Raw genomic sequence first — 26337 nt, 5'->3', positions numbered from 1 at the left:
ACAAACACACATACACACACTCGCACACAGTAGTGTCACAATCGTTCTACGAGGCGGGTCGCTCGCAGAAACTTCATCAGCGCCTTCGTTGCTTTCTGGCGTGAAGCTCGATCTTTCCGACATTCCAAGATTGACTGCTCAGAAAATGGCTGGTCGTCGAGGCGAGCAAACACTGCTGAGAGGGACTGTCGCTGAGAGCTGTACTGGGGGCACTGACATAAAATATGTTCAATTGTTTCGTCATTGTCGCAATGGTCGCATGTAGCGCTGTCTCTCATTCCGATGCGGCAGGCAAAAGCGTTCGTGAAAGACACCCCAAGCCACATACGGCAGAGAAGGGTCGTCTCGGATCGGGGTAGGCCAGATGGAATAGTAAGTCGTAGGCATGGGTCCAGGCGGTGAAGACGGGTGTGGAGAAAACCGGGCGTATTCCGCATAGACCTTGCGACATCCTGCGCAAGCGTATTAATCTTTGCTGCTGCGTCGCTTCCTGATAGTGGAATAGGTTCCATCACTCCATTTTCGTGAGCATTCTTAGCTGCATTGTCGGCATGCTCGTTACCGATGATGCCGCAATGGCCTGGTAACCACTGAAAAGATATGTCATGTCCTTCGTCTATTAGGTGATGGTACAGTTGTCGTATTTCGAGCGCCAATTGATCTTGAGGTCCACGACGTAGAGTATTGTGTAGACATTGGAGAGCTGGTTTCGAATCAGTAAAAATGCTCCATTTTTGTGGTGTCTCTTGGTCAATCCTGCGGAGTGCGCTGCGGAGTGCCGCGAGCTCCACGGCTGTCGATGTCGTCTTGTGTGACGTTCTGAACTGGATGGTTTCGGCTCTTGCTGGGAAGATCACAGCTCCTGCAGATCCTCCAACAGTTGTCGAGCCATCCGTGTAAAGTTTGACATGATCTTTGTATTCTTCGTGTAGCATGAGTAGAATCATCTGCTTTAAAGCTGGCGCCGAGAGCTCCGCCTTCTTGCGAATCCCCGGCACTGTCAAGCGCAGTTTTGGTCGGTCCAAGCACCAAGGAGGTGTTAGTATCCGTTCCGGAGGTGTGTAGACTGTTGGAAGGCACTCACGGAAAGTCAATACTCTCTTACAGAAGGAGGCACTCGGTCGATCTTCTGGAAGCGAAGCTAGGTGGTGGGCAGGGGCGCGAGCAAGGTGTCTAATATGAGTTCTAAGCACCTCCAAAGTAATGTGCACTGTGGCCGGATGATCTTTGGCGATTGCGATGGTTTCCGCTGTTGATGTACAGCGTGGTAATCCAAGACAAACTCTGAGTGCCTGGCCCTGGGCGTTTTCTATTGTGCGTATACTGCTTTTGCAAGCGTTCGTCAGAACCGGCAAGCTATACCGCAGGTACCCCAGAAACAGCGTTTTGTACAAATGCAACATCGCGTGCACTGATGTGCCCCACGTTTTGCCTCCGAGAAACTTGAAAAGTTGTGCGATGGCCGTTAGGCGCTTCTTTAGAGTGGCCACATGGGGACTCCAGCAGAGATTTCGATCGATCGTGACCCCCAAAAACCTGTGGGTCCTGGCGTAGCAGACACTGTGTCCATTGATGGCGATGGGATATGACGTCATTGCCTTCCGCGTGAACGCGACCAGCGCCGATTTCTCAGGAGAAATCTCGAGGCCTTGTTCTCTAAGGTACGCCGATATTGAATTCGCTGCTTTCTGGAGTCTCGCACGTACCTGAGGACGTGTTACACCTGATGTCCAGGCACAAATATCATCTGCATAGAGAGATATCTGCACGGAATCTGGTATGCGTTCAACGAGACCGATCAGAACCAGGTTGAACAGTGTGGGGCTCAATACACCACCTTGAGGAACACCACGGTGTGTATAATGTTCAGAAGTCGGCCCATCATCAGTTTGCATAAACAATGATCTCATATGTAGGTAGCATTGGATCCAGCGGTACACTCGCCCACCCAAACCAACTGACTCGAGGGCGTCAAGTATGGCTTCGTGAGAAACATTGTCATATGCTCCTTTGACATCTAAAAATAGTGCGACAGATAACCGTCTGCTCATTTTCTGGTGTTGTACGTAGGTCACCAGGTCAATGACATTGTCAATGGAGCTCCGAAGACGACGAAAACCGGCCATGGCGTCTGGATATATTCTATGGCGTTCTAGGAACCACTCGAGTCTGGCAAGGATCATTCGCTCCATCAGCTTCCCTACGCAACTAGCCAGCGCTATTGGGCGGTATGATGTCAGCTCTAGAGGCGATTTTCCAGGTTTGAGAAGTGCAACCAACCGGCTTGTTTTCCACTCTCTGGGGACCGTTCCATCTCTCCAAGACTCATTGAATACTTCCAGCAAAGCACTTCGTGCTCGATCACCGAGATTGCATAATAGGCGGTATGATATGCCATCCGGCCCAGGCGATGACAATCGATTGCATGAAGCAAGAGCCACATTCAGTTCTTCCATTGAAAAAGGCAGGTCCAGGTGCGGGTCAAGTGAATGTGGCGTGTAATGAGCAGTAAGGGCTTCTGTGCAATTTGGTGGGCCCGCAATCTTCCTACAAAAATCTTCCGCTACCTCGATATCCCTTCTATTTTGGAAAAGGGCCAAGGCTTTAAACGGAAAACGTTGTTGGGGAAATGTGCGTAGGCCTCGCACGGTTCGCCATATTTGAGAAAGCGGTTTGCGAGGGTCTAGACTCGCGCAAAATTTCGCCCACCGTTGAAACTCCAGTTTGTCTATACGACGCTGGATCTTCTTTTGCATGCGCCTGGCCATCCGTAGATCTTGAATGGATTTTGTGCGTCGATATCTACGCTCCGCACGCCGACGAGTCGCACGGAGTCGCTCTAACTCCATGTCCGTTTCTGAGGGCCTTGAAGAATATGCCAGCGTGCGCATCGCACTCTGCGCTGCTTGTTTGATCGCTTGCTCAATGTCAGAGGTTAAGCCTTTTTCACAAGCGTGTTCAATGTTGGTTTTGAATGCTGAAAGATCGATCTTCCGTACGGTTTTCGGCGGGTGGTCGCTAGCAAAGCCTTCGATGGTGAGATAACTGGGGATGTGATCGCTACCATGTGTCTCGATGTCTAAAAACCACTTAACGCTTGTGGCGAAGCGACGTGACACGAACGTCAAGTCCAAACAGCTGCTGTACGTTGATCCTCGCAGAAATGTAGGGCTCCCATCATTAAGTAGAGACAGTTCATGAGTCGATACAAATGAAGCCAGCCTCCGGCCCGTGGTATTGACTTTTGAACTTCCCCAGATTGGGTGGTGGGCGTTGAAGTCTCCTATAATTATCCACGGATCCGGGACGCTCGAAAGAATGTCATCCAGTCTTTGGCAATCAAAACGGGCTGAGGGAGATAAGTAGACACCTATTAATGTGAAGGTGAGGGTTTTCTGCTTCACAGTCAGGCAAACATATTGGTTCTCATCATGAGGCGACACAGGTTGAATGATGTAGGTAAGCTCCCGACGAATATACACAATGACCTTGCTGCTTTCGTTTCGGGTTTTGGACGGGATTGATTCGTAGCCAGATAGCCTGATCGGGTTTGATAATTTCGGTTCACATATTACGATGATTGGGAAAAGGTTAGAAAACACGTACTGACGAAAATCGGAAATCCGTGATCTAAGTCCTCTTGCGTTCCACTGGATGACTGATGCTTCTCTGACGTCTTTGCGGAACGATTGTTGATCTCCTGCCATGACTCTACGCGAGGGAGGCGAGGACTGGGCTCAGCGCGTCCAACACCTGTAACCCGCTTCGAGCGGTTGGAGTTCCCAGGCTTCTTAGTATGTCTGCCATGACAGCGACGAGGGATCGTAACATCGGGATGATCTGTCGATCGACCCTTGACACATCCTCAACGGAAGTAGACTCTGTGGAAGGTGTAGGGCGGCGAGGCCTCGCAGGAGGCTCCTTTGCAGGCTGTGTACGCGGAAGCGTAGGCCACTCATCCGCAGCTGTGAGCTTCTCCACTTCTTTTCGCTTCGTGCTTACTACTTCACTCGTGCTCGGAGGAAATGGGTTATGCGCAACACTCTGTCCTCCACGCCTCCGTCGGCGACTACGTCGCCGCCGTACCCTTTCAGCAGCCTCTCTGTGGGTTGAATTGTCCCTAACCATTTGTTTGATAATGGCGATTTCCTTCTTAATCCGAGGGCATTCCTTGGATGCAGCATCATGCGGACCATCACAGTTTCTGCACTTCAGACTTGTTGCCCGACATGCGTCTGCAGTGTGCGGCTCAGCGCATCGGGGGCATACTGTGGTGTTTGTACATACACTCTTGATGTGACCAATTTTCATGCAGTTATGGCACTGGAGTGGTTTAGGGACAAATGGTCGAACAGGATGTCGGAAGTGTCCCACTTTGACATGCGACGGAATGGAATCTCCTTTGAACATTATCTTTACACATCGGGTGTTTCCGAGGCGAAGTACATTCGCGATGAGAACTCCTTCGTTCGCTGGTTTTATGAGAGTTGGGAGGTCCGAGTTTGCTATGGCCAAATCAATGTCGTAGATTACTCCCGCCGTGCAGGCACCGTCCATTGGAATAACCGGTCGTACTTTGATGCCTCCCAAATCTGATACTCTGCGAAGCTTGTCTATGGCGCTGGCAGTCATTGTGTCCACAGCTAGAATATTCTTCCGCGTGTTCACCCGGATATCCTTAATGTCGTTTGGTGCTACCCCCTCAAAGTACATAGAGAGAGCTTGCCTGTTTACTGCTCGAAGGCTGATGGTGGAGTCCTCGGGCATGAAGAGGATGGTGTGCGGCCAGCATTCTCCTTTTGACTGAGACGTTAATGTCCCTGCTGGTGAAGACGACTTGATACTTCTTCTTTTGGCCTTCCTGCTTCTCACGGTCTCGAAGTCGTCATCCGACGAGTCGTCGCCAGTGGCCGAGTACAGTTCCGTGTCCTCGCTGGTGCTCGAACAGGTGCTTCGTTTCCGCGACGAGCTTGCCAAAGGTGGTCTATGGTCGGACATAGCCGCAGAAGGCTCCACGTCCACAGCCATGATGCAGTGACTATCACCGTTGGCCTCACTGGTTCTGGGCCAGGCGCGCTGATTTACCGAGGAGCTCGCCATAGCAGACTTTGGCGGGGCCAAAGATTCCGATATAGCGACTGTCCGACTGTGAGAATGCGACAGGTTTTTTCCTGTGCACGCGCTAGGGAGTCGCCAAGACCACTCTCTGTGATGCAGAAGCGCTGAAAGCGGAACGCAGAACACATGAACGGCGGGAGATTTCCTTCCTGGATCGCTTCAGGAATATCTCTGCGTGCTGAACCGTATACGTTTTACAGTGGCTGCAATGGAGGCTGAAACAAGAGCCGGTCACTCACCTCTTACGATAGATGAGCTTTCGATTATTCAGGCGAAAGGCTTTATGAATCACGCGAACATAGCCTTGAAGGAAAGGCCAGCGGCGTGACAGCACTATGCAGCTAAAACATTTCACCGACGATTAAGATGCTGCATAAAAGGGGCACGGAAACACTTTTTCAAGTAACCACGGAACGGATTCCCTAAAAGAGGTTATTGCCTCACGAATTCAACGCCGGAAAAATTTTCCGCCCAGTACGAGCTGAGTTGCAATTATTTGTAACACGCTGCAATCACATTCTCTCTTCTCTTGTCCCGACGAAAGCGCTGTAAGGTAAGCAGGGAGGGATGGCAGGGGAAAAGAAAATACGTCACGCGCGCTTCGTGACCTTGAGCACTTTTCCTTCCTTTTTTTTTCTTCGAATACGCGCCTTTTTCAGGGTCATCGCGTGGGCACGCATTGATAAGTCACGGCCTCCCGCGGCGATATTTGTAACGACCGAGCGCGCTATGGTCAAATCAGCCAATAGCTGATAGATAGACGAGTGATTTTGAACGTCATCCGTCATTCGTCGAGAGAAGAGAAAGCAATTTTCAGCTGACTTTGATAATTTATTGTGAATTTCTGGCCACGTGCTGCGCTATAATATTTGGCTCGCGTGTTCTCGGGAGCCCCTGCTACCGATCGGCAGCGTTTTCTGACCGATGAAGAACGTACAGCGCGAACACAAGACGGGAATACTAACCTAACTAACACAAGACGGGAATACTACCCTTCTTTAGTATTCCCGTCTTGTGTTCGCGCTGTACGTTCTTCATCATGCAATACCAACTAGCCCAAAGTTTCACTCTTCTAAGTTTTCTGACCATGCTCAAAAAGTGTTGCAGGGCCCCTTTGATGCGAATTCTGAGCGCAGCGTCGTGTTGGGGCCAGGTCAACTGTGTTTCAAGTTTTGACTTTCCGCAAGATCATCTGATGATGATCGACTACGCCATAATAGACTACGCCATAGCATGATCGACTACGCCATAATTCATAATTTTTGTGAAGTAGGACAGCACCTACTACGCCATCATTAGTCCGTCTGCGAATTAACGAGACACCCACTCCAACCTGTAAGGCATGCCCCGCCGCGGTGGTCTAGTGGCTAGAGTACTCGGCTGCTGACCCGCAGGTCGCGGGTTCGAATCCCGGCTGCGGCGGCTGCATTTCCGATGGAAGCGGAAATGTAGGCCCATGTGCTCAGATTTGGGTGCACGTTAAAGAACCCCAGGTGGTCGAAATTTCCGGAGCCCTCCACTACGGCGTCTCTCATAATCATATGGTGGTTTTGGGACGTTAAACCCCACATATCAATCAATCATCAACCTGTAAGGCATGTGCACTTTGAGTGATACTGCATGTAGCTTATGACGGTGTACAATTATGGCTGAGAACTTTGCTGTGGGTGGAAGCAATGAACCACAGATTTGTTGCGTAATTAGCACTGCATGTGTAATGACTGGTTGCGATTTCAATGTGATAGCGTTAAACAGCTCGTTTCGTGATATTCCGCCATAGGCTTCGTTGTTTGTGGGAGAAAAATAATGGTCTTTGCGTGAGCAAAAAATCGAGAAATATGCAAATAAAATAAATAATGAAAAAAGAATCACAGCATATCCACGGAGTGAATGGAGTGGGGCGAAGCGCCCGTCAGTCCGTCCGCGCTTCCGTACGTCCGTTCGTTCTTGCTTCTGTTTATGCGTCCGTCCATCCATCCATCCGTGCGTCCGTTCGCCCGTGCTTCAGTCCGCCCGTGCGTCGGACGGAGGCGGCCAGCGGATGATTCACAGTTTGCCGATAAAACCCTTCGAAACTTCGCCGCACTCATCATCATTCACTCCGTGGATATGCTGTGAGGTGGTTACTACATACATGCATACATAAAAGTATGCATGTTAGTACTAAAGCATTCTGTGTCCTAGTGAAGATGGAATCCGGGTCATTTGCGTGGCGAGCGAGTGTTCTTGCACACAGCCACGCCTCGGCTTGGGGATACAATGAAAATAACTTCATCTGCTTGGAAATGCAGTGATAGTAAGTTTTATACTTTAAAAGCACACGCGTCCTGTATACATGCTTCACTTGTCGCAATAACGCGCGACACAAGCGTACATTGCCATCGGGCGTCAGAACATGGAAGTATCATAATGACTTCATAGTTTAAAGCCTATACTCACCCACTACAAAAAACAAACACGCTACTGCGCCCTTAAGCTAGGCCACGTAGTGGGCGCACAGCAAGTTCAAAAAGATTTCATACACTAACCCTCGTATTCACAAACGCTCCTCGACTCGACTTTCACCCTTCACTTGACAGAGTTGAGCCCTACGCCACGACTCGGCTGAAAATGACACTGCGCTGCTCAAGAATCGCAGCATACTATCGCTGATATGCAGTGACTTGTCGTACCTAGAGATGGCGCTCTCATCGGTTTTCTCAAGAGACTGACATGTGGAAAATGAGCATGATTAAGAAGTCCGCACTAGAGATCTATCGAACTTTTAAGCAGGAAATTGCCAAGGAAAGGATCTATGATAATACTCGGGGTAGTTCTCTGCTGTTTGAGGCAAGGACGGGAGTACTGCGAACCAAGACATATCGGGCCAAATACGAAGGAGTAGACACAGTATGCAGTGCGTGTGGAGAGGAAGAAGAAACTGCCGAACACTTGATAATGTTCTGTAAAGGGCTTCACCCTATAGTTCAGGATGATGGCGCAGAGTTTTCCAAAGCACTGGGGTTTAGGGACCGGGAGGGCAAAACAGACTTTAAGCAAGTAGACTTAACTAAAAGGAGGTTATCTGATTGGTGGCTAAAGTCAAGGCACGAGTGAAAATTAAACTCTTCACTGCAAAGTACGAATCCTCAAACTCACTTTTTAAGGAAAAAATAAATAAATATAGTTTTGAGTTCATTAAGTATTACGGCTTGGTGGCGCTAGCCACCGCCAGATCTAAAGGGTACAGCCATATCCATCCATCCATCCACCCACCCACCCACCCACCCACCCACCCACCCATCCATCCATCCATCCATCCATCCATCCATCCATCCATCCATCCATCCATCCATCCATCCATCCATCCATCCATCCATCCATCCATCCATCCATCCATCCATCCATCCATCAAGTAAAGGCGAAGCGTTGAGTGAAGGGAGGTTCTAGAATATGGGGGTAAGTATTTGAAGTGCGCACTCGGAACAGATTGTAGCTATCGCGTTCAACTTTTAAAGGTGAAGCTTAAGGGTACCCCGATTCGTAATTAATCTGCCACGCTATATACTACATAACTTAACATGATTCCCTGCCCGACTTGACGCATGTATGGGGTCTTTTTGTAAATGAGTTCCAAGCTCCAGCATCGCTCTGTCAAGAAAGAAGAAAACAAAATAAACCAGCATGGATCTGTGATAGAACACTCGACTGCTGCACAGAGGGCACGAGTTCTAACCTAAGTCGATCTTGGTTATTTTTTTCTATATTATTTTTTTCACGCCTATAGGCTACATTTTGATGTCTGCCGGTTGGGACGCCAACAGCGATGATGACGGTGCTCAACGCAGGATCGACGGCTAAGAGCGGCCCCGAGTTTAGTCTTCAGGAGAACGCGACAGCGGAATCGGACTCGTGCGCATCGCTTTCTCCATCCCTAACCTGGCTTCGCTTCTCGCCGGACCGTGCCTCAAAGAAATGAACGTCCGTGCGCACGACGTTGGCCGTTTCAAGCTTTCCACTACGCCATCCTTCTCCCTTTCGCGAATCGGCGAGGTACCCGCTACACGTTACGCAAGGTACGCGCACCTGCCCTGTGGCACACGTTGTTGTCGTTGCTGTTGTTGATGATGATCAAGCATGCATGTGCACTCTGGATGGACGGATGCATGAATAACTTTATTATGGTCCAGCATCGCGTTTAGCACGCAGCGGGCCGCTCCCCCATCGCTTTGTCACTGGTGAAATTTTAAACCAACCACTAGTTGCGCAGTTCACATGTTCTGACATCTGATGCAATTCTTCGCTTCGGCCACGCAATATAACATGTGTCGGGCCACACACTATTCGCACAGCGTTACATTTGTATGTTTTTTTTTTATTCTGGGCGCTTTCAAGCACGTGGCTCAGTGGTAGAACATGTGCTTGCCTAGCACAAGACCTGGGTTGGACTCCCACTTGAACCGAAGAGAAGAGTCTTTGCGTTTAATTTGCATCTATCTCGAATTCTCACTAACGGAAAACGCAGAGATTTCGCCCATAACCAACGACGCCGACACTGGAATTTCTAACAAACCAGATCACGTGAAATTAGAGCAATGCGAATGATAGCACGGCCGTGTACCCGATGATAATCAAAGAAAATAACTGAGTAGTGAAAGTTAATTATATGATGACAATCTGAAAATTAAGTGTGTGTGTGCGGGAGGGGGGGTTCTCAGTCTCTCTTAGTTGACCTGTGAATATTTTGTTGTTAATTAATGTATCGGACCGGCCACTATAAACTTTATAGTATCGGTGCAAATAATCATTGTATATAGATTTGTATTGTTCATCAACATGATGGTCGATTGATTGATTGATAAATCGATTCGTCGGCTGTCGTATAGTAATCTCAGTTCATGTTCGCCTACTCGTAAATGATAACGCTTGTTAATTTAATTAAGTCATGTTTATTTATGCGAAACTATATGACAAAAATGAGAATCTTCATGCAGTTCCGATACCTCATTGTCACTATCACTGCCCCGACTCTCATGCGAAATTACGGCTGTGGATTTATAAACTATATGGCTACTTTATTTATTTATTTATTTATTTATTTATTTATTTATTTATTTATTTATTTATTTATTTATTTATTTATTCTTTTCAACAGTGATATTTGGAAATGGGGCTATTTAGAAGGGAATTTGTTCTATACTGCTGCAGTTATTACACGAGAAAACAAAAATATTGATGTTGATGAAGGTGGTTTAGGATCAGAGAAGACGTGATGGGCCTCAACTCTGTTGATCAACAACACTGAAAATATTCTATGCCACTTAACTCTGCCACATGGAACGAATACATCGAAACATTAAGGCGTTAGTAAAGATAATATATGGCGCTTTACAACAACAAGAACAACAACAACAACAACAATAATAATAATAATAATAATAATAATAATAATAATAATAATAATAATAATAATAATAATAGCATTAATAATAATAATCATGATGATGATAAATGCTTGCACACTCCTAAACTAATTGAAAGCCCATTTGTCGACTGGAAAAGCCAAATTAAACAGCTTGAGAAAACTGCCGTTCTATTACCAAAGCAACAAAAACAAAACAACACATATTGAGATGCCTTAAATTCACAAATGACAATCTATACTACATACCGCAAATGTTGGCGCCTCGTGATACTGAACAGGGATCTATGCATGTTCCCTCTTATCATCAATGTACATCAGCAAGCTTAACACGAGCGCCCACCCGCAACATGTCCTGAAACAGTTTGAGTGATGCTAGCGCCACGTAGCTTTGGGTTCTCTGGCCGAGATGTTACCCATGTATGACGACATACTATCCAAGCGTACTGGGGCATTAACTCAGCAACAGCGCTCTGCGGCTGGGGTCAGTTAAATGAGTCCAGATCACGTGTCGATGCATTCGTGTTAATCTTGCTGACGACCGACAGTGAGACATAGTAATACGGCTTCAAGACGCTGTCCCGTCAATGTGGCTAGCAGAACTTTCTGTGGGGTTAGTTGATGAATGTTTCACGGAGGGTATAAGGCACAAACGGAATAAAGCAAGAAGTGAAAGCAAGTGGCATTTCTCCATGTCACATCATGTGCTCATCCCATTTTCCCCGCTAAAAAGCGTTCGACGTATATAGTGGACGCGGTTATTCCGAGCTGCTTTCCATCAGCTTTATCGGCGCTTGGCCGCGGACACTGTGGTTCGTTGACCCAGACGGTTATTTGGCCACTGACCCGGCAGTGCAGTGCGGGTCATTCGAAGACGCTTGCGCCCTGCGGGGGAGAGGCAGCCATGCGAGACGCGATGCGCTCCCGCGGCACCAATCGCCGGTCTCGCTCGCTGCGCCTCAAATGCGTCTCGTCTCGCGGCGAGAGTTTTGACTTACCGCCTTCCGGGGGCACCGTTCCATTCTGGGTATGCCACGCTTCGATAGTGAGCTTGAAACGACCCTGCGGAAAGAGAGAAGACAATTCATAGAAGCCTATAGAATAACAGAGGGCTGAGCTAGATGATAATTAATCATTCATTCTGAACGATCGACCTTCTAATCTTTAAGAACACGTGTGGTGACTGAGGCATGACATGTCGATAATAACTTTATACCGCAAGAGTCCGCCAGCCATCGACTAGCTTGCACAAGATGACATCAAATGCCTTAACAGTTATATCTTATGTAGCCTCCACCCCCACCCCGCGTGTCAGATTGATAGGTTCGCCTACTGCTTATGCATGCGCAGATACGTTTCCGTGCCTTCTTTCTTTTCCGCCGTTGTGCGCACTTTCATTTGTTAGTCCGGCGCTTCTGGCGTCTTGACTTCTTTATCGTGTTGCACTCCCTGTCTTTTGGAATGAATAAAGTGAAGTCCGCCTTTGTATAAAGGCAAAATCAACTCGACACACACAAGCACACAGATATGAAATACGAGCTAGAAGCAGAAGATTTAGGTGAGCGCGTGTACCACGCGTTTCTTTTCGATGTATCATGTACACTGTGAGTCGTTTTTTAATCGTTCTTGTTGATTCTTTCGAGACCCGGTGCTGACGCATAGTCCGGTGAACTCCATGGACTGCAAACCTAACTGATTTCAAGTTCCGTAATACGTTAAAAAAACGCCAACGTTATTTCAAAGTAAAGGTAACCAAGCTGGCTTTTTCTTGCTTTGGGAATTTCGTGCGGGATGCTGGTTTGTGCCAGCCAGAGTGGAGAAAAAGCTCACGAGATGAATTGATTAGATGGGATTGTTGATCACAGTTCCTAAACTCATGTATGGTGTCGACAATGACCACACTTTAGATACGTATCTGTGGTGACAAGCTTTGTGCATACAATCGAACGAACGTAAAAAAAAGCGAATTAGACAGAAAAATCAAGCGCATGCCATCAACTGGCTTTGGTCTGAGGTAATCTTGACACGTATGTCCTCCTCCTTTCTCCCTTCTCCTTCTTTTTATTTCTTTTAAACGTGCATACGCATCCGGTGATCAAATGAATAAAGCCACCTGATGGCTTGCGCTCTTTCCGTCTACATCATTTTTTTTCTTCTTGTATTCGACCAATTGAAAGTGCAACGAATGACACAACAGGCATCCACCAACTCGCTCAGCCAAGTCCTTCTACAACTGTACATACATGTACGAAAGAGCGATCGAGATTCTTACCGGCCATGGCATGCGGAAGGTCAAGTTCTGGGCGAGCACGAATCCCGGAGGCATGCTGTTGTTGGCCACCACGGGCGACACGAGCGCTCCCATGGAGCACTCCGAGTCCCTGGACCGGGCCAGGCAGCTGCGCATGAAGACGCGGCAGGTGCCGGGGCACAGGCCGCCGCAGCACTCGCCGCGGGCGTCGGTGCCGTCGGTGAAGAAGCGCCCCAGTCGGAGCTCGAAACGGCTGGCGCCTTCCGCCTGCACTCGCCCCAAACAAGTGTCCTCCTCTCAAAACACATTAATGAACCAACCATCAATGACCAGTAAGCCCCAACAAGGCATGCTTTTTAAGTGTGAATACACTTTATAAGCGACCCCAAACCGTCCACCGCCGTCGGCGGCGTCCGCAGTCTTCTCTCTATCTTTAAAAGAAAGAGGACTTGGCGGGCCGCAGCGCGACGCTCTACCGGATAAGCCACGGACGCGACGCTGATATCGGTGTCAGTAACGCGCCTTATATCTTTAACGCCGCTGCGTGCATCCCCCCGGATCCGCTCACCGTACATTTCTCGGATCACAAAGCGCTGGTATACTAACCGTGAGCTACAACGATAACACGAATAGCTGCTAATCTGTAGTGTAGTTTGTGTGTGTGTGACGCGCTCGCGATGTGTGCATTTAATGCATCGTATGAAAATCGTGAAGTGTAAATAAATAATACTTCGTATATAATGTATCTGTGTACAAATGCTTCATGACAAACAACACTTAAATTCATTAATTACACTTTAATCATCATCATCAGTAATAAAACTCCCAAGCATTTCCCCGAGGGTGAACATGGTTAAGTGCGTATGCACGGGGTGATGCTATGAGGGCGAGTAAAGTTAAAATCCGTTGGCATTCGCCAGTGAGTTAACGTAAACTCCGCCGTGTGATCAAATTGCGATTCACAGGAACCATTACACCATAAAGGCACCATAGTGTGATTAATAAATATAATAGTGCGAATTAATAAATACCCCTCATAGCATCACCCCGTGCATTCGCACTTAACCATGTTCACCCTCGGGGAAATGCTTGGGAGTTTTTTAGAATTTAGTTACTGCATATGCTGCCTTTAGGTAGCATGTACAGTAACTCTAGTGCATTTAGGTGCAGAGCGCCTCAGCGGCTAGGCTTACCGGCGTTTCCTTTCGTCACGGTGTGTCATGTAGTCGCGGTCCATCATAAACGGGTTCGCGTCACAATAGGTAAATCCCACTAGTCGCTACCGGTACACTAAAAGAAATGAAGCAGGCTCGTCTTTCTCGCGCACTTCGAGACGCAAACAGTGACTCCCGTGACGTGCTCTCGATTGGTACGCCAAATATCATACGTGAATTGTCTCGCACTGCTTTACCATGCAGCCGCCTTCTTCCTTGTCTCACACGAATATCGTGTGCAATCAACTGATTCAACTCCCACGACCACTGGATAAAAACCTTGTTTTTTATCCAGAGGCCGTGTAACTTCATCCTGTGTGGAAATATATGAGCGCACAAGGTAGAAGGAAAAAGCACTCTTTCCTGTCAAGTGCCTTTTCTTTCTACCCTGTGCGCTCATATATTTCCACATTATGTTGTACTGGTACAGCATTCCACATTATTGAACTTCATTCTGTGTGTTTACGACTGCGCAAGTGGCGAATGTGTAGCCGAGAAGCGTGGGATAGGCTCGAGCGCTCCATGCTGACACTGTTCATGTAATATTAGGAAATTCCCTGAGTGACGAGGAGGATACGTCGTCTGTACGAGCGGTAGCAAAGGCGAGGAGGAAACCACTTCCCCGTCTTTAAACGTCAATTTTAGAAGGTGACTTTACTCCACCATACAAATCTCCTGTGATGGCAGTAAGTGCTAATAAGATATTTTATTTGGACGTTGAAATTCACTTTCGCATTGCGAACCCACTGACATCATCACTTGCGTGACCTCAGGCGTCAATTCCGGTTAGTTCACGCACCAATATGGCTAGTTTGATGACGTGCGGTGATATGATGTTCAAAATGACCGCTTCTTCGTCACCAACGCAGCCAGAAAAGGAGCGACCGGGGAAACGCATCGAACGGCATCATGCGCGACCACGTGATTAGACAATCATACCGACATGAGGTGCATGGTTCTCTGTGCTCCATAAAGGCTGGCTAGGCTGTGTAAGGGCGTCAAGCCTGGTTCCCAGGAAGATCGAGCATGCCCTGCACACCCAGCATTGTGACAAACTCCTTCCTTGCATTGAAGGGATAGTGTGTATACCCCTGTGCCCATGTCCTGCGGCAAGCGGTTTACATCGTCGAAACGTGCCGGTGTTTTAACTATAGCGGCTGAAAAAAAACACCCCCACAGTGTCTCCTCAACGGTGTTGGGCCACCATGGCACTCACTGCCGAGAGTATACAGCCGCGTTCCCGACTTCCAGCGACGTGAAATGGTTATCGGGACCAGCTGATAAGCGAAGCTCTTCAAGCCTCTAAAATAGCTAAAGGCTTGGTATCTTGCATGTCAGCAGACCTTCCATAGTTGCACCACAGAAAGAAATTGATTTTCTGCAGGATGTTTGTACACGTGATGTCCATGGTGCGCTATCTTAATGTTGATGTATGGCTGTGCTTTTTTTGCAATTTTTGTCGTTACTTCTTTTGCTATATACTGCACAGGCACAGCTGCTGGATACACTGGTAGTTTGTCTTCTTGCGCTGTTTTGATGTGAGGAATACGTCGTTATAAGTCGCCCAAGCAACCATTTCATTCATGTAATGACATCCTGATGACGGCACGAATTTCGGTAATCTACGACGTCATCACGAGATGAAAGTACTTCGTCACGTGTGTACGCCACCAACGGTCAATTTTCGAAGGCATCTAGGGCTTTCGCCATAAAATTTGTGGGGCCGCAAACATGGGACGGATTACCAGTGTATTCGCCTTTCTGTTGTATAGACGCCTCTCGTTCCTCCGGCGACTGCAGGTCGTTTCTACTCGGACTCTTCGGCGCCGTTCTCCACTGTCTGAATATTATCACGAGGCCATGACGTTGACGAAGGCAGCAGACAGTATGTCCAAGATGAAAACGTTCATTTGGGAGAACTTGTGGCCGGTAAACGGACAGCCAGATTCAGGCGCATAGCCAGAATTTTTTTTCGGAGGGGGAGGGGGGTCAACCTCCTGATTTTGGGAGGGGAATCCCCTTAAAATGGTCATTTTTCGCTCTCTATGCACGGCGAAAAAAATGGGGGGGAGGGGGAGGGGTACGTTCCCAGTGTGGCACGTCTACGCCCCTGGTCAGATTACAGCGGTACACACTGGCAGCGAACAGAGTGGATCGATCAACTGACAAGCGGCGACGCGCGCGTCGGCATTTATACATGTGCCGGCGAATACTTCAGCGTTATCGCTAGCGGCCACGTAAGTTCTATAGACGAATTTGTAATGTTCGTGTCTTGCGCGCAATCTTAACAAAATAATCTACTGCAGCCCTCACTACTGAAACTGTTTGCGTTGAGGATTTACTTACAGACTTTGTAGGTGATAACCTAACACAACAAAGGCCAAGTAAAAAAAAAATCACATCATCATCATCATCATCATCGTCAGCCTGACTACGTCCACTGCAGGACAAAGGCCTCTCCCATGTTCCACCAGTCAACTCGGTCCTGTGCTTGCTGCTGCCAATTTATACCCGCAAACATCCGAATCTCATCTGCCCACCTAACTTTCTGTCTCCCCCAATAACCCGCTTGCAGTCTCTGGGAATCCAGTCAGTTATCATTCATTACCAGCGGTCATCCTGCCTAAGCGCTACATGCCCGGCCCATTTCCATTTCTTCTTGATTTCAACTATGATATTCTTAACCCCGGTTTGTTTCCTGATCCACTCTGCTCTATTCTTGTCTCTTAAGGTTACACCTACCATTTTCCTTTCCATCGCTCGCTGCATCGTCCTCAATTTAAGCTGAACCCTCTTTGTAAGCCTCCAGGTTTCTGTTCCATATACCTTCCTCTAGAGAGATAGTGGCAAATTACTAGTCATGACTTGAGGGTGCTTGCCGAATGTGCTCCACCCTATTCTTATTCTTCTAGTTAACCTCGTGGTTCCGCTCCATGGTTATAACCTGCCATATAAGTAGGCGTAGTATTTTACAACTTTAACTGCATTATTACCTATCTCGAAGCACTCTTCTATTCCGTGGTTGTTGTACAGTACTTTCGTTTTTTTTTTGCATATTAATTTTAAGACCTACCTTTCTGTTCTGCTTGTCTAATTCAGTAATCATTAGTTGCAATTCATCCTCTGAAATAGTCGGCAATGCAATGACGTTGCGGAAGCGCAGGTTACTAAGGTACTCTCCATTAACTCTTATCCCCAACTCTTCCTAATCTAGGCCCCTGAAAACCTCCTGTAAGCACGCGGTTAATAGCATTGGGGAGATCGTGTCTCCCTGCCTTACACCCTTCTTCATTTGGATTCTGTCACTCTTTTTATTAAGAACTATCGTGGCTGTGTATCCAAAGGAGCAACATTTGTTTTTCGGTCATAAAATAGATCATTTGTTCATTGGAAGTAACGGTATAATCAGCTGAGGTTTACTGATTTTCCCTATTTACAACCCTAACTATAATACCCCCCCCCCCCCCGCCTCCCCACTTTCGGGTGCGGTTGGCGTGAGCGGTCTTCACCAACAAGATGGCGGAAGAATATATCTATTGGTCTTACTCACACCTCAAATAACGTTGTTTCTCTCTCTCATACCAGCCACCTGTTCAGTGGAGCAAGAAACTAAAGCTAGCCAAAAGTAAAAGGCAAGAAAAAATTGCCCCCACCTCCCCGAAGGGAATCGTGAGGAAATGCGAATTCATTTCTTGCACCAAGAGTACACGGCATACTAATATAAATGGCGTAAATTAGTAACGAGACGATGATTTCTACATTAACCATTTGTTTCCACATTCATCAGCCAGTGAACCATTGAGACTGAGGCGCGCGCTTCACTCCGTTTATATACACGTACGAGCAAGCAGACGGGGGAGTCATCAGCGAATCACACGTTATACTAATGTACTCTCCATTAACTCTTCCTAATCTAAGGCCTTCAGAACCTTCTGTAAGGACACGGCGAATAGGATTATGGAGATGATGTCTCTCTGCCTCACACCCTCCTTTCTTTATTGGGATTATGCCGCGTTTACAGAGAAAGCTGTTATATGATCAAAACTCGGGTCACGCGCGCCACTACCGCCACCGCCGGTGTCCGTAACCAATATCGCGAAATAAGAAAAAAAAAAATCACAGCAGCTCCACGGAGTGAATGATGATGAGTGGGGCGAAGCGTCCGTCCGTCCGTTCGTTCTTGCTTCCGTCCGTCCGCGCAATCATCCATGCGTCCACCCGTGAGTTCATCCGTCCGTCCGTCTGCTAGTCCGTCCGTCGATGCGTTCGTCCGTGCGTCCATCTAGTTAACGCTCCAAGTACCGCCATCTCCCATCTCACATCCCGGTGGCACATACCCACTCTAGAGCGGGTATGTGCCATTGGTTGCTACGTACGACAACAACGGAGAAAGGACAGACCCCCACCCTAAGGAGCTTCACCCTTAAAAAAATTTAATACCAAGGACATAGTGGGGCTCGAACCCGGATCCGCTGCGTGCCAGTCCAGCATTCTACCACTGAGCGACGCCGGTGCTTGGGACTTGTTTGCAAACTTGCCTTAGGCAAGCCTGATGTGAGGAAAGGAATCGCGTAATTATGAGTAATAAAGCGTTTTAGAACAGCGCAAGAACAACCAGGCGTCACACAATGCGAATAGCGTAACTATAGTGGGTCGTCCAATTATCCAACCCATTACAAAAGCTTGTTTTAGGGGCGAAGCTCCTAAAGACGTGGGTCTGTCTATCCCTTGTATGTATGTGTGTATGTATGTATGTATGTATGTATGTATGTATGTATGTATGTATGTATGTATGTATGTATGTATGTATGTATGTATGTATGTATGTATGTATGTATGTATGTATGTATGTATGTATGTATGTATGTATGTATGTATGTATGTATGTATGTATGTATGTATGTATGTATGTATGTATGTATGTAATGACCACCTATATTTCTACCTCTGCCAGCTGCACACTGCTTCGTCCTTGCAAACATCCCACTACGCCCCATCACCGATCCACCACTTCACCGACCATGAAGCAAATACTGTAGAGAAGTAGCCAATATGAAATGCAAGATGGTCGTGTAATTGTATGCAGGTGCGAGTTAAAGAACCATCTCAGTGTCCATTCCTTGTTTGTATATGTGACCACCTATAGTTCACCCTTTTAAAACTGCCCACTACTTCGTCCTTGCAAACATCCCACTATGCGTAATCACCGATCCACCACTCACCGACCATAACGTCGTTATAAAGAAGGGGACCGGAAGCGACTTATAGCTACCACTTACGAATTGTAGAATTTCTTGTATAAATATATACAATATTTGTATATATAACCCTCCAGCGCTTCGCCCCACTCATCATAATTCACTCCATGAATATGCTGTGATTTTTTTATCACCTATTAACTGTGGCACATACCCACTTCAGGCATAATTCCTCATCGTCGTCGGCCGCTGCATGAACAATTGGCACAAAATTCCTTGCAAGTGTTTAGCGGACACAATGCTTCTCAAAAGAATGACGAAAAATAGCATAGTGAATGCTGGTGTATACTACCCAGAAACTATTATTATTAATGCCGTAGTGGGTACGCAGCAAGTGTGCTTGCAACAATTACCCAGTGAGTATTTAGACTGTTAGAGGAATTTTCTACACCTTCACTAACAGCCGCACCAGAATTCAAGCACTTGTTATGCCATTGGAATATGAAAATATGTCAAACGCGAGGAACGGAAGTCGCAATCACTATATACTTCGCTGTCAAATTCCACCGCTGAATTTATATTTACACAGAGGTGGTTTGGCAGCCTCCCCTCATTGTCCTATTTGTGGAGTAAATGAGTCAACTGAACATTTTCTCATTTATTGTAATAGATTCTCTGCCTTACGTAAAAACACTTTAGGTGCCGTTTGCCACCATCTCGGAATAGATTTAAATGCTGAAAATGTGCTTTCTTTCGGGGCTTTGTGCCTAGGCCACAGCGACGGGAACATGGTTGACGCTTTGCAGGAGTTCGTCAAAAGCTCAAAGAGGTTTAAGTGTTAGAATCATTAATCGGTAGATTTTGAAATTTCCAAAATCATATTAAATCAAATACGACGCTTCATTGCATTACACTACAGATTATTTACGATTCAGCCATCAAATTCGTCTTGTTGCATCTTTCTTTTATTTTTCGTAAATGGATTAATTTGAATCTGTTATTAAAGAAGAAATTCATGAAAACTATCCGGTTTTTGGCCAATCCTCCAACGAGGGTATGCGCCACATCGTCAAGGATCTTGTCTTGTCTTGTTATTTAGAAAAGGCTCTGAAAGGCCGCTTTTCTAGCTTTCGCTGTGACTGCGCTGCTCCTTCCGCGCAGGCCTAGCGCTTCCTTTTTTTTTTATGGGGTACTATGGTCACTGTGGATCCACTGTAAATTTCTTCCGGTAGTGTTTACATGTACTTCGCCGACGCCCTGACTGCAGTGCCTGCATTACTGCTGATACAGCGACCGAATCACATGCCTTCTCGTAATCTATGGAGGCTATGTATAAAAGTTGGTCGTATTCCTCGCATTCATTCCATCACCTGATTGATGGTATATGAATATGGCCTATTGTTAAGTATCCTGTACGATAACCTGCTGGGTCGTTTGGTCGACTGAACTCTACAGTCGTCTTAACTCTATGAACTATAGTATTTTTGTACAGCTTGCACACAACAAAGCGTAAACTCTCCGTTGTGTCGGTACCCTATCGATTATTCTTACCACGCGGTACGGCGCCAGTCGAGTGAGAGATCGCAGGTTCGCACATCACCACCTTCTCGGTGTGGTTGGTTCACATCCCGGCAACGGCGGCATAATTAATTATGCGCTCTCGTGTACATAAATTAAGCCTCTCGCTGCATGTGAACGATTGGCGAAAGATTCCTGGAGACAATTATTGTCACCTGTCGTCGGTAATCGAACCCGCGACCTCCGTAAGTGAGCCAGTATGCTTATATGATGATGATGATGATCATGATTCTTGTTACTCTGAGTTCGATTGCGGCTCAAACTAAAGTTTCATTATTATTTATTTCACCTGTTTATATCTCGATTTTTTTCGCTCACGACCGATGACGCCGGCACTGCAATTGCTGTGAAACGAGCGCTTTGACGCCATCGCGTAAGTACAAGGTCACGTACACAGGACCGCTATTAAGAGGGAGCACGCTCCCGAATATGCGACACGTTCTTAAAGGTCACCTTTAAGGGCCTTTTTTATTATTTTTTTTTGATTGTCAACTTCTAAGGACAACAGAAGGTTTCATAAGTGCACCGCCATAAAAGCAGTCATCAAATGGCGGTGACCGCGCGGCCGTCATTGTGAACGCTGACCGCGCGCGCCCTCTCCTTCCGGAACGCATCTTTGCAGGTAAGCTGCGACATCGCCAGGCAGGGCGCTTACCTGAGAGGATGCAGTCGGTACAGCGTTTGCTTAAAAAGGTAGTGACAGCATTTTTCGAAGGTGTCTTTAGGATGCCATAAAAATCTCTTGTAAACATGCAGATACGGCTTTGAGCACGTGTGACACTCGGCATATTCTGGAAATATATTTGATATTTTTATATATTAAAATCAGTTTTTCCATGGCGCTACCTTCGCCATAGAACTCAGCCTGGCGTCAGGCGTCAATTACACATCCTGGTGGCTTCACGCTGCAGTGTGGCTAGTTTGGTGATGTCAGGTACCATGACTTCCAAAATGGCCGCTTGTGCGTCACCAAAGAAAAAGAGTCTCCACGGTGCGAAGCGGCCGTGGAAACATGACGATATCTTGCCCGACCGCATGATGGGAAGCTCATAACATGTTGTGACGTCGGGGTACAGCAGGATACGAAACTATAGCTTTCAAAACACACTGTAATTACTTTTTAAGGGTGCATGCGTAGCAGTACATTTCCTATGCTCTTGAGGTCTTGTCCTTTCGTTTACGCCAAAAACGTCAACTGAAAATTTTCGTGTCAGTACCCCTTTACAAGACGCCGTTCTGCGATTTCGAAACTAACTGGTTTTTGTAGCTTTCACAAAGTGCCAGAGCCGAACTCTGACAAATCTGTTTTATCAAGTTGGTAAATTTTCAAGTTATCTCTTAAATCATCATGCAAAATAACTTCGAATTGATTGAGTGCTTGCTTAACTTGTAGTTCGATGGAAATAAGTAACGGATTCATTAGCGACGTCAAAATATATCCTGCCAGTTAGAACTTATTTTTGGACTAGTTGGTCACTTGTCATAATGAAGAAACTTAAGGCAACTCGTAATTCCCTCACGAAACACACTCCCGTTAACCCACACAGATCCATTCAGAAACACACCCTACAAACAGCGCTTTGTGTGGGGTGGTTGCGTCTGTGTGGATGTGAGTGTGTGGATGTGTGTGTGTTTTTTTAAGGAATTCCAAGTTGCGCAAGTTGCTTCATCACATCCGGCTTGTCGCGATGATTGTTCTGCAATGTTTCGAAACTCGTGAATAATAATAATAATAATAATAATAATAATAATAATAATAATAATAATAATAATAATAATAATAATAATAATAATAATATATCCGGGGTTTTACATCCCAAAACCACTGTTTGATTTTGAGGGATGCCGTACTGTAGGGCTCTGGAAATTTAACCCCTTGGTGTTTTTTAAGGTGCACTGACATCGCACAGTACCATACCGCCTCCATGAAAATGCGACCACCACGGCCTCATGAATGAGTGCCGTATGTGAAAGAGGTACGAGATGACAAGATTTACGAGAAAAACGCTGGCACGAAAAACCTTGTTACCATAAAAAAGTGTTATGTACGTCATTGTACAAAAACGTTGCGTATGATATTATTACAAGGAAACGTATATTTGCTGATATTTACGATGTTTACATGCGATGGCGACGGCTGACACACTGGCGGGCTGGGACCAGTCTCTATCCACTTCGTAGTCTTTCCTTCCAAACAGAGACCCTCGACCGCTTTATGCCCCAATGCCACTACTGCCTTGTGGCAATATGATCCGATAACGGCAGTACAATAGTCCATGTCAGAGGGATGCCCAAAGGTTGCTTAGATGAGCGAGACGACTCCGGTTTCTGCCATCTTGTTTGCTTCTTTATCAGACGATTATCGAAAAACATTTTTATACCTTGCATTTATCAAAAGGGATTCACCGCCTTGTTAAAGCAGAACTCCAGAGATTCCGATTTGCTTCACATTTCCCGAAACGATAGCACGCGCTAATGCGTAACGTAGCTCAAATTCACAATGCTTGTACACGCAGCTATGTCAAACGTTAAAGCGTGCATCAAAGTGAAACGCAACAATCACGAAAAAAGAAGAGCATGTAAGCATGTATGGTGAACGAAAATCGAGCAATTTTCAATTGAGTGATTGTGAGCTTATGCTAAGAGTTTGGAGTTGTCCTTTTATTAACGCCTCTTCCTCCGAAGGTCGGTCAAACTATTCTGATGTGATGTCGCTGTCAATATGCTTCATAACTTGTCGAAAAAACCAATGCAGCTTTGTCCTATACGGCGCCAAGCCAGAGAAAAGTGCGGAGCGTTCTTCGGTTTTTCCTTTGGTTTTCTTTCTTTCCCTGTTTTTTTTTCATGTTACTTTTCCAGATTTGTGTGTGTGTGTGTGTGTGTGTGTGTGTGTGTGTTATTTTCTGTTTATTTATATCCTTCCCTTTCCCCCCCCCTTCTTTCTGCTTCTTTCTATTTCTCGCTTGCTTTTTCTTTCAATTTTTCTGCGTGATGCTTGGTTTGCTTAGTCTTGTTACCCGATCCACAGCAGCAATATCCACACTTTAAATCATCATCAAGGCGCTCGAAGTACAGGAGGATGTAGAATTCTCCTTGGCGCGAGCGAGCGCTTAATATGGTATACAGCCTGCTATGCCATACGTGGTCGTGCTTGCGTTGCGCCAAGTGATTGCGACAGCTTACGACAGCCCAGCCCCATAAAGCGCTCCGCACTTAAAGAAGGAGGAGGAAGAGGAGGAGGAGGAGAGAGAAGAAGAAGAAGAAGAAGAAGAAGAAGAAAGAAGAAGAAGAAGAAGAAGAAGAAGAAGAAGAAGAAGAAGAAGAAGAAGAAGAAGAAGAAGAAGAAGAAGAAGAAGAAGAAGAAGAAGAAGAAGAAGAAGAAGAAGAAGAAGAAGAAGAAGAAGAAGAAGAAGAAGAAGAAGAAGAAGAAGAAGAAGAAGAAGAAGAATCGTTTAACAGCGTGCGAATTCCAGCATGGGCACTGAACAACGCACCCATTCACGACTGGCTGCTACCTGTCTGTGCTATATCGTTCTCAGACTGCCCCGTAACAATAGCTTGTGTTTGCTGTCACTGTCTATTATGACTAGCTATCCTGACCCCATATAAAAGCCGTCTGCACGTTGCATTCTCATACACAATCTATTTCAAGGGATTTCTTGCATACATGTTCGACTTCAAAAAGCGCGCAGATCTACAAACGACAGGAACCAAATTAACTGGCTAGTTTCCCGTACCCTCCGTCTCTGTGTCCAAAAGTGGGGTCCAAGAAGCAATTTATTCGTATGCGCTTTTCGAAGCCAGACCAAACCTATGAAAACTAACAGCATAGAACCGCTCCAGCATAGAGCACACGAGGAGAGTCATGAATTACTTAAATAACATTACACTAGAGTTTTTTCTTAGAGCCGTATTCATTTTTCTTAGACCCATAATACCCAGAGTTTTACGTCCATAAACCACGATATGACGAGTAGGGACGGCGTATATTGGACGGCTCCCGAGGTTTCGACTACATGGTGTTCTCGCTCATACTATAACTGAAGTGAACTCTTTAGTTGGATCCACACCCCAATCTCGTACTATTGCTCTGTTTTGTTAAGCCAAACACTGTATGCACCCTCAGTGCTCAGACCAAGCGTCCGTTGTATTCGATCAATGAATAATAAGCATAGGTACACTTGACTGTGGTGCAAAATACATATCGTGATGAAAGAGGTAGGGGGGGGGGGAGAAAAGAAAAAAGAACAAGTGAAGCGCCGACTACAAACTGCTTAATGACACTCGGAGAAACAGAAAAAAAAATCGATGCATGCGTGATGGGCCGATGTTTGACGTAGAGCGACACGGTCAAGATAACATGTTACCGAGAACGCGCCTTTCCGAGGAGCACTAAGTTGTAGACGTATTTTGCGCCACAGTCGAGTGCACAGATTTAGGCACTGACTCGCCCAAAAATAAGTCCTCTCGAATAATTGCCCTTCACACGGCGACCTTGTTCGGCGCGCGCCGATGGCCGAATTCTTGGGGCTGCGAATATGTGGAGCTCACCGGTTCCGCCGCCAGAACGGTCAGGAGGAGCAGCTGGAGGAGCGGGACGAAGATGCACCGGGAGACCATGCTGGCCGAGTGTCGTCGGCTAGTGCCTTCTCCTCCGAGCATGGCAGGGAGAGAGAGGAGGCAAGTTCAAGTTCCGCCTGGCGGTGACCCGGCTGGGTCACGCTTCCTGCTCGCTTCTTCGTCCGTCAACTGGCCCGCTATCCGCCGCGTGCTGGACGGTGAAAGCACCGCTGCGAGACGGCGGGCGAGCGTGTCACGCGTCCAGAAAACGACAGTAGCTAGCTGCAGGAGGTGTCACGTGACGGCTTCACTCCATCGCCACCGTCAACCATGCGCGTGTGTGCGATGCCTCATTACAGATCGCTCACCCCCCGTCGCACATTGTGCATATCGAAAGACGGCGGCCCACACGTATACGTTGAACCACTGGATGTAGATAGAGTGCGAGTAGCAGTGTTTATTGCATAATTTGTCGTATGCATCACCAGCCGATATGTGGTTGGGTCTACGTGCTTTATGCGAAGGAGACTGTATCAGCCAAAAAGAATTTAACTTGAGCCCTTTAGACGTTTCCATGGATGAACAGCGGAGAATCACCGACCGAAAAGTACATTGACGCAAATAACACAGACACTTTAGTGCAACTTAATCTTGTAAAGGCACGAAGGATCCAGCACACCGAAATGTTTGACGAGTTTGTTTTCCCTCCGGACGTGAAAAGCACGTGAAAAAAGCATCCCGCGAAAGAACCAGAATGCCTCTGACGAAAACTTTCAAAACAAAAAGCCAAGGAGGACATAAAATAAAAGAACAAAGCTGTTGAATACTGACATAAATGTTCTGATGATATGTAAAGTTTAACGTCCCAAAACCACCATATGTATATGAGAGACGCCGTAGTGGAGGGCTCCGGAAATTTCGACCACCCGGGGCTCTTTAACGTGCACCCAAATCTGAGCACACGGGCCTACAGCATTTCTACCTCCACCGAAGATGCAGCCACCGCGGCCGGGATTC

General features: G+C 46.7%; 1 protein-coding gene across 1 annotated transcript in view; it reads right to left on the bottom strand.

Annotated features, from left to right (window-relative positions):
- LOC142790850 (uncharacterized) overlaps window positions 1–26288 on the bottom strand; it is a 53382-nt gene extending 27094 nt beyond the window's left edge. Inside the window, exons 1-3 of the mRNA XM_075885386.1 lie at window positions 25312–26288; window positions 12792–13037; window positions 11518–11581 (exon numbers count right to left, since the gene is read on the bottom strand). Of these exons, the coding sequence (XP_075741501.1) occupies window positions 11518–11581; window positions 12792–13037; window positions 25312–25422 (421 nt within the window). The 5' untranslated portion in view covers window positions 25423–26288. The remainder of the gene's footprint in view (window positions 1–11517; window positions 11582–12791; window positions 13038–25311) is intronic.
- Window positions 26289–26337: the final 49 nt, after the last annotated feature.

The sequence above is a fragment of the Rhipicephalus microplus genome, unplaced genomic scaffold (assembly GCF_043290135.1).
Source record: "Rhipicephalus microplus isolate Deutch F79 unplaced genomic scaffold, USDA_Rmic scaffold_133, whole genome shotgun sequence".
Lineage (NCBI taxonomy): Eukaryota > Metazoa > Arthropoda > Arachnida > Ixodida > Ixodidae > Rhipicephalus > Rhipicephalus microplus.
This window is presented reverse-complemented; position numbering and strand designations above follow the sequence as displayed.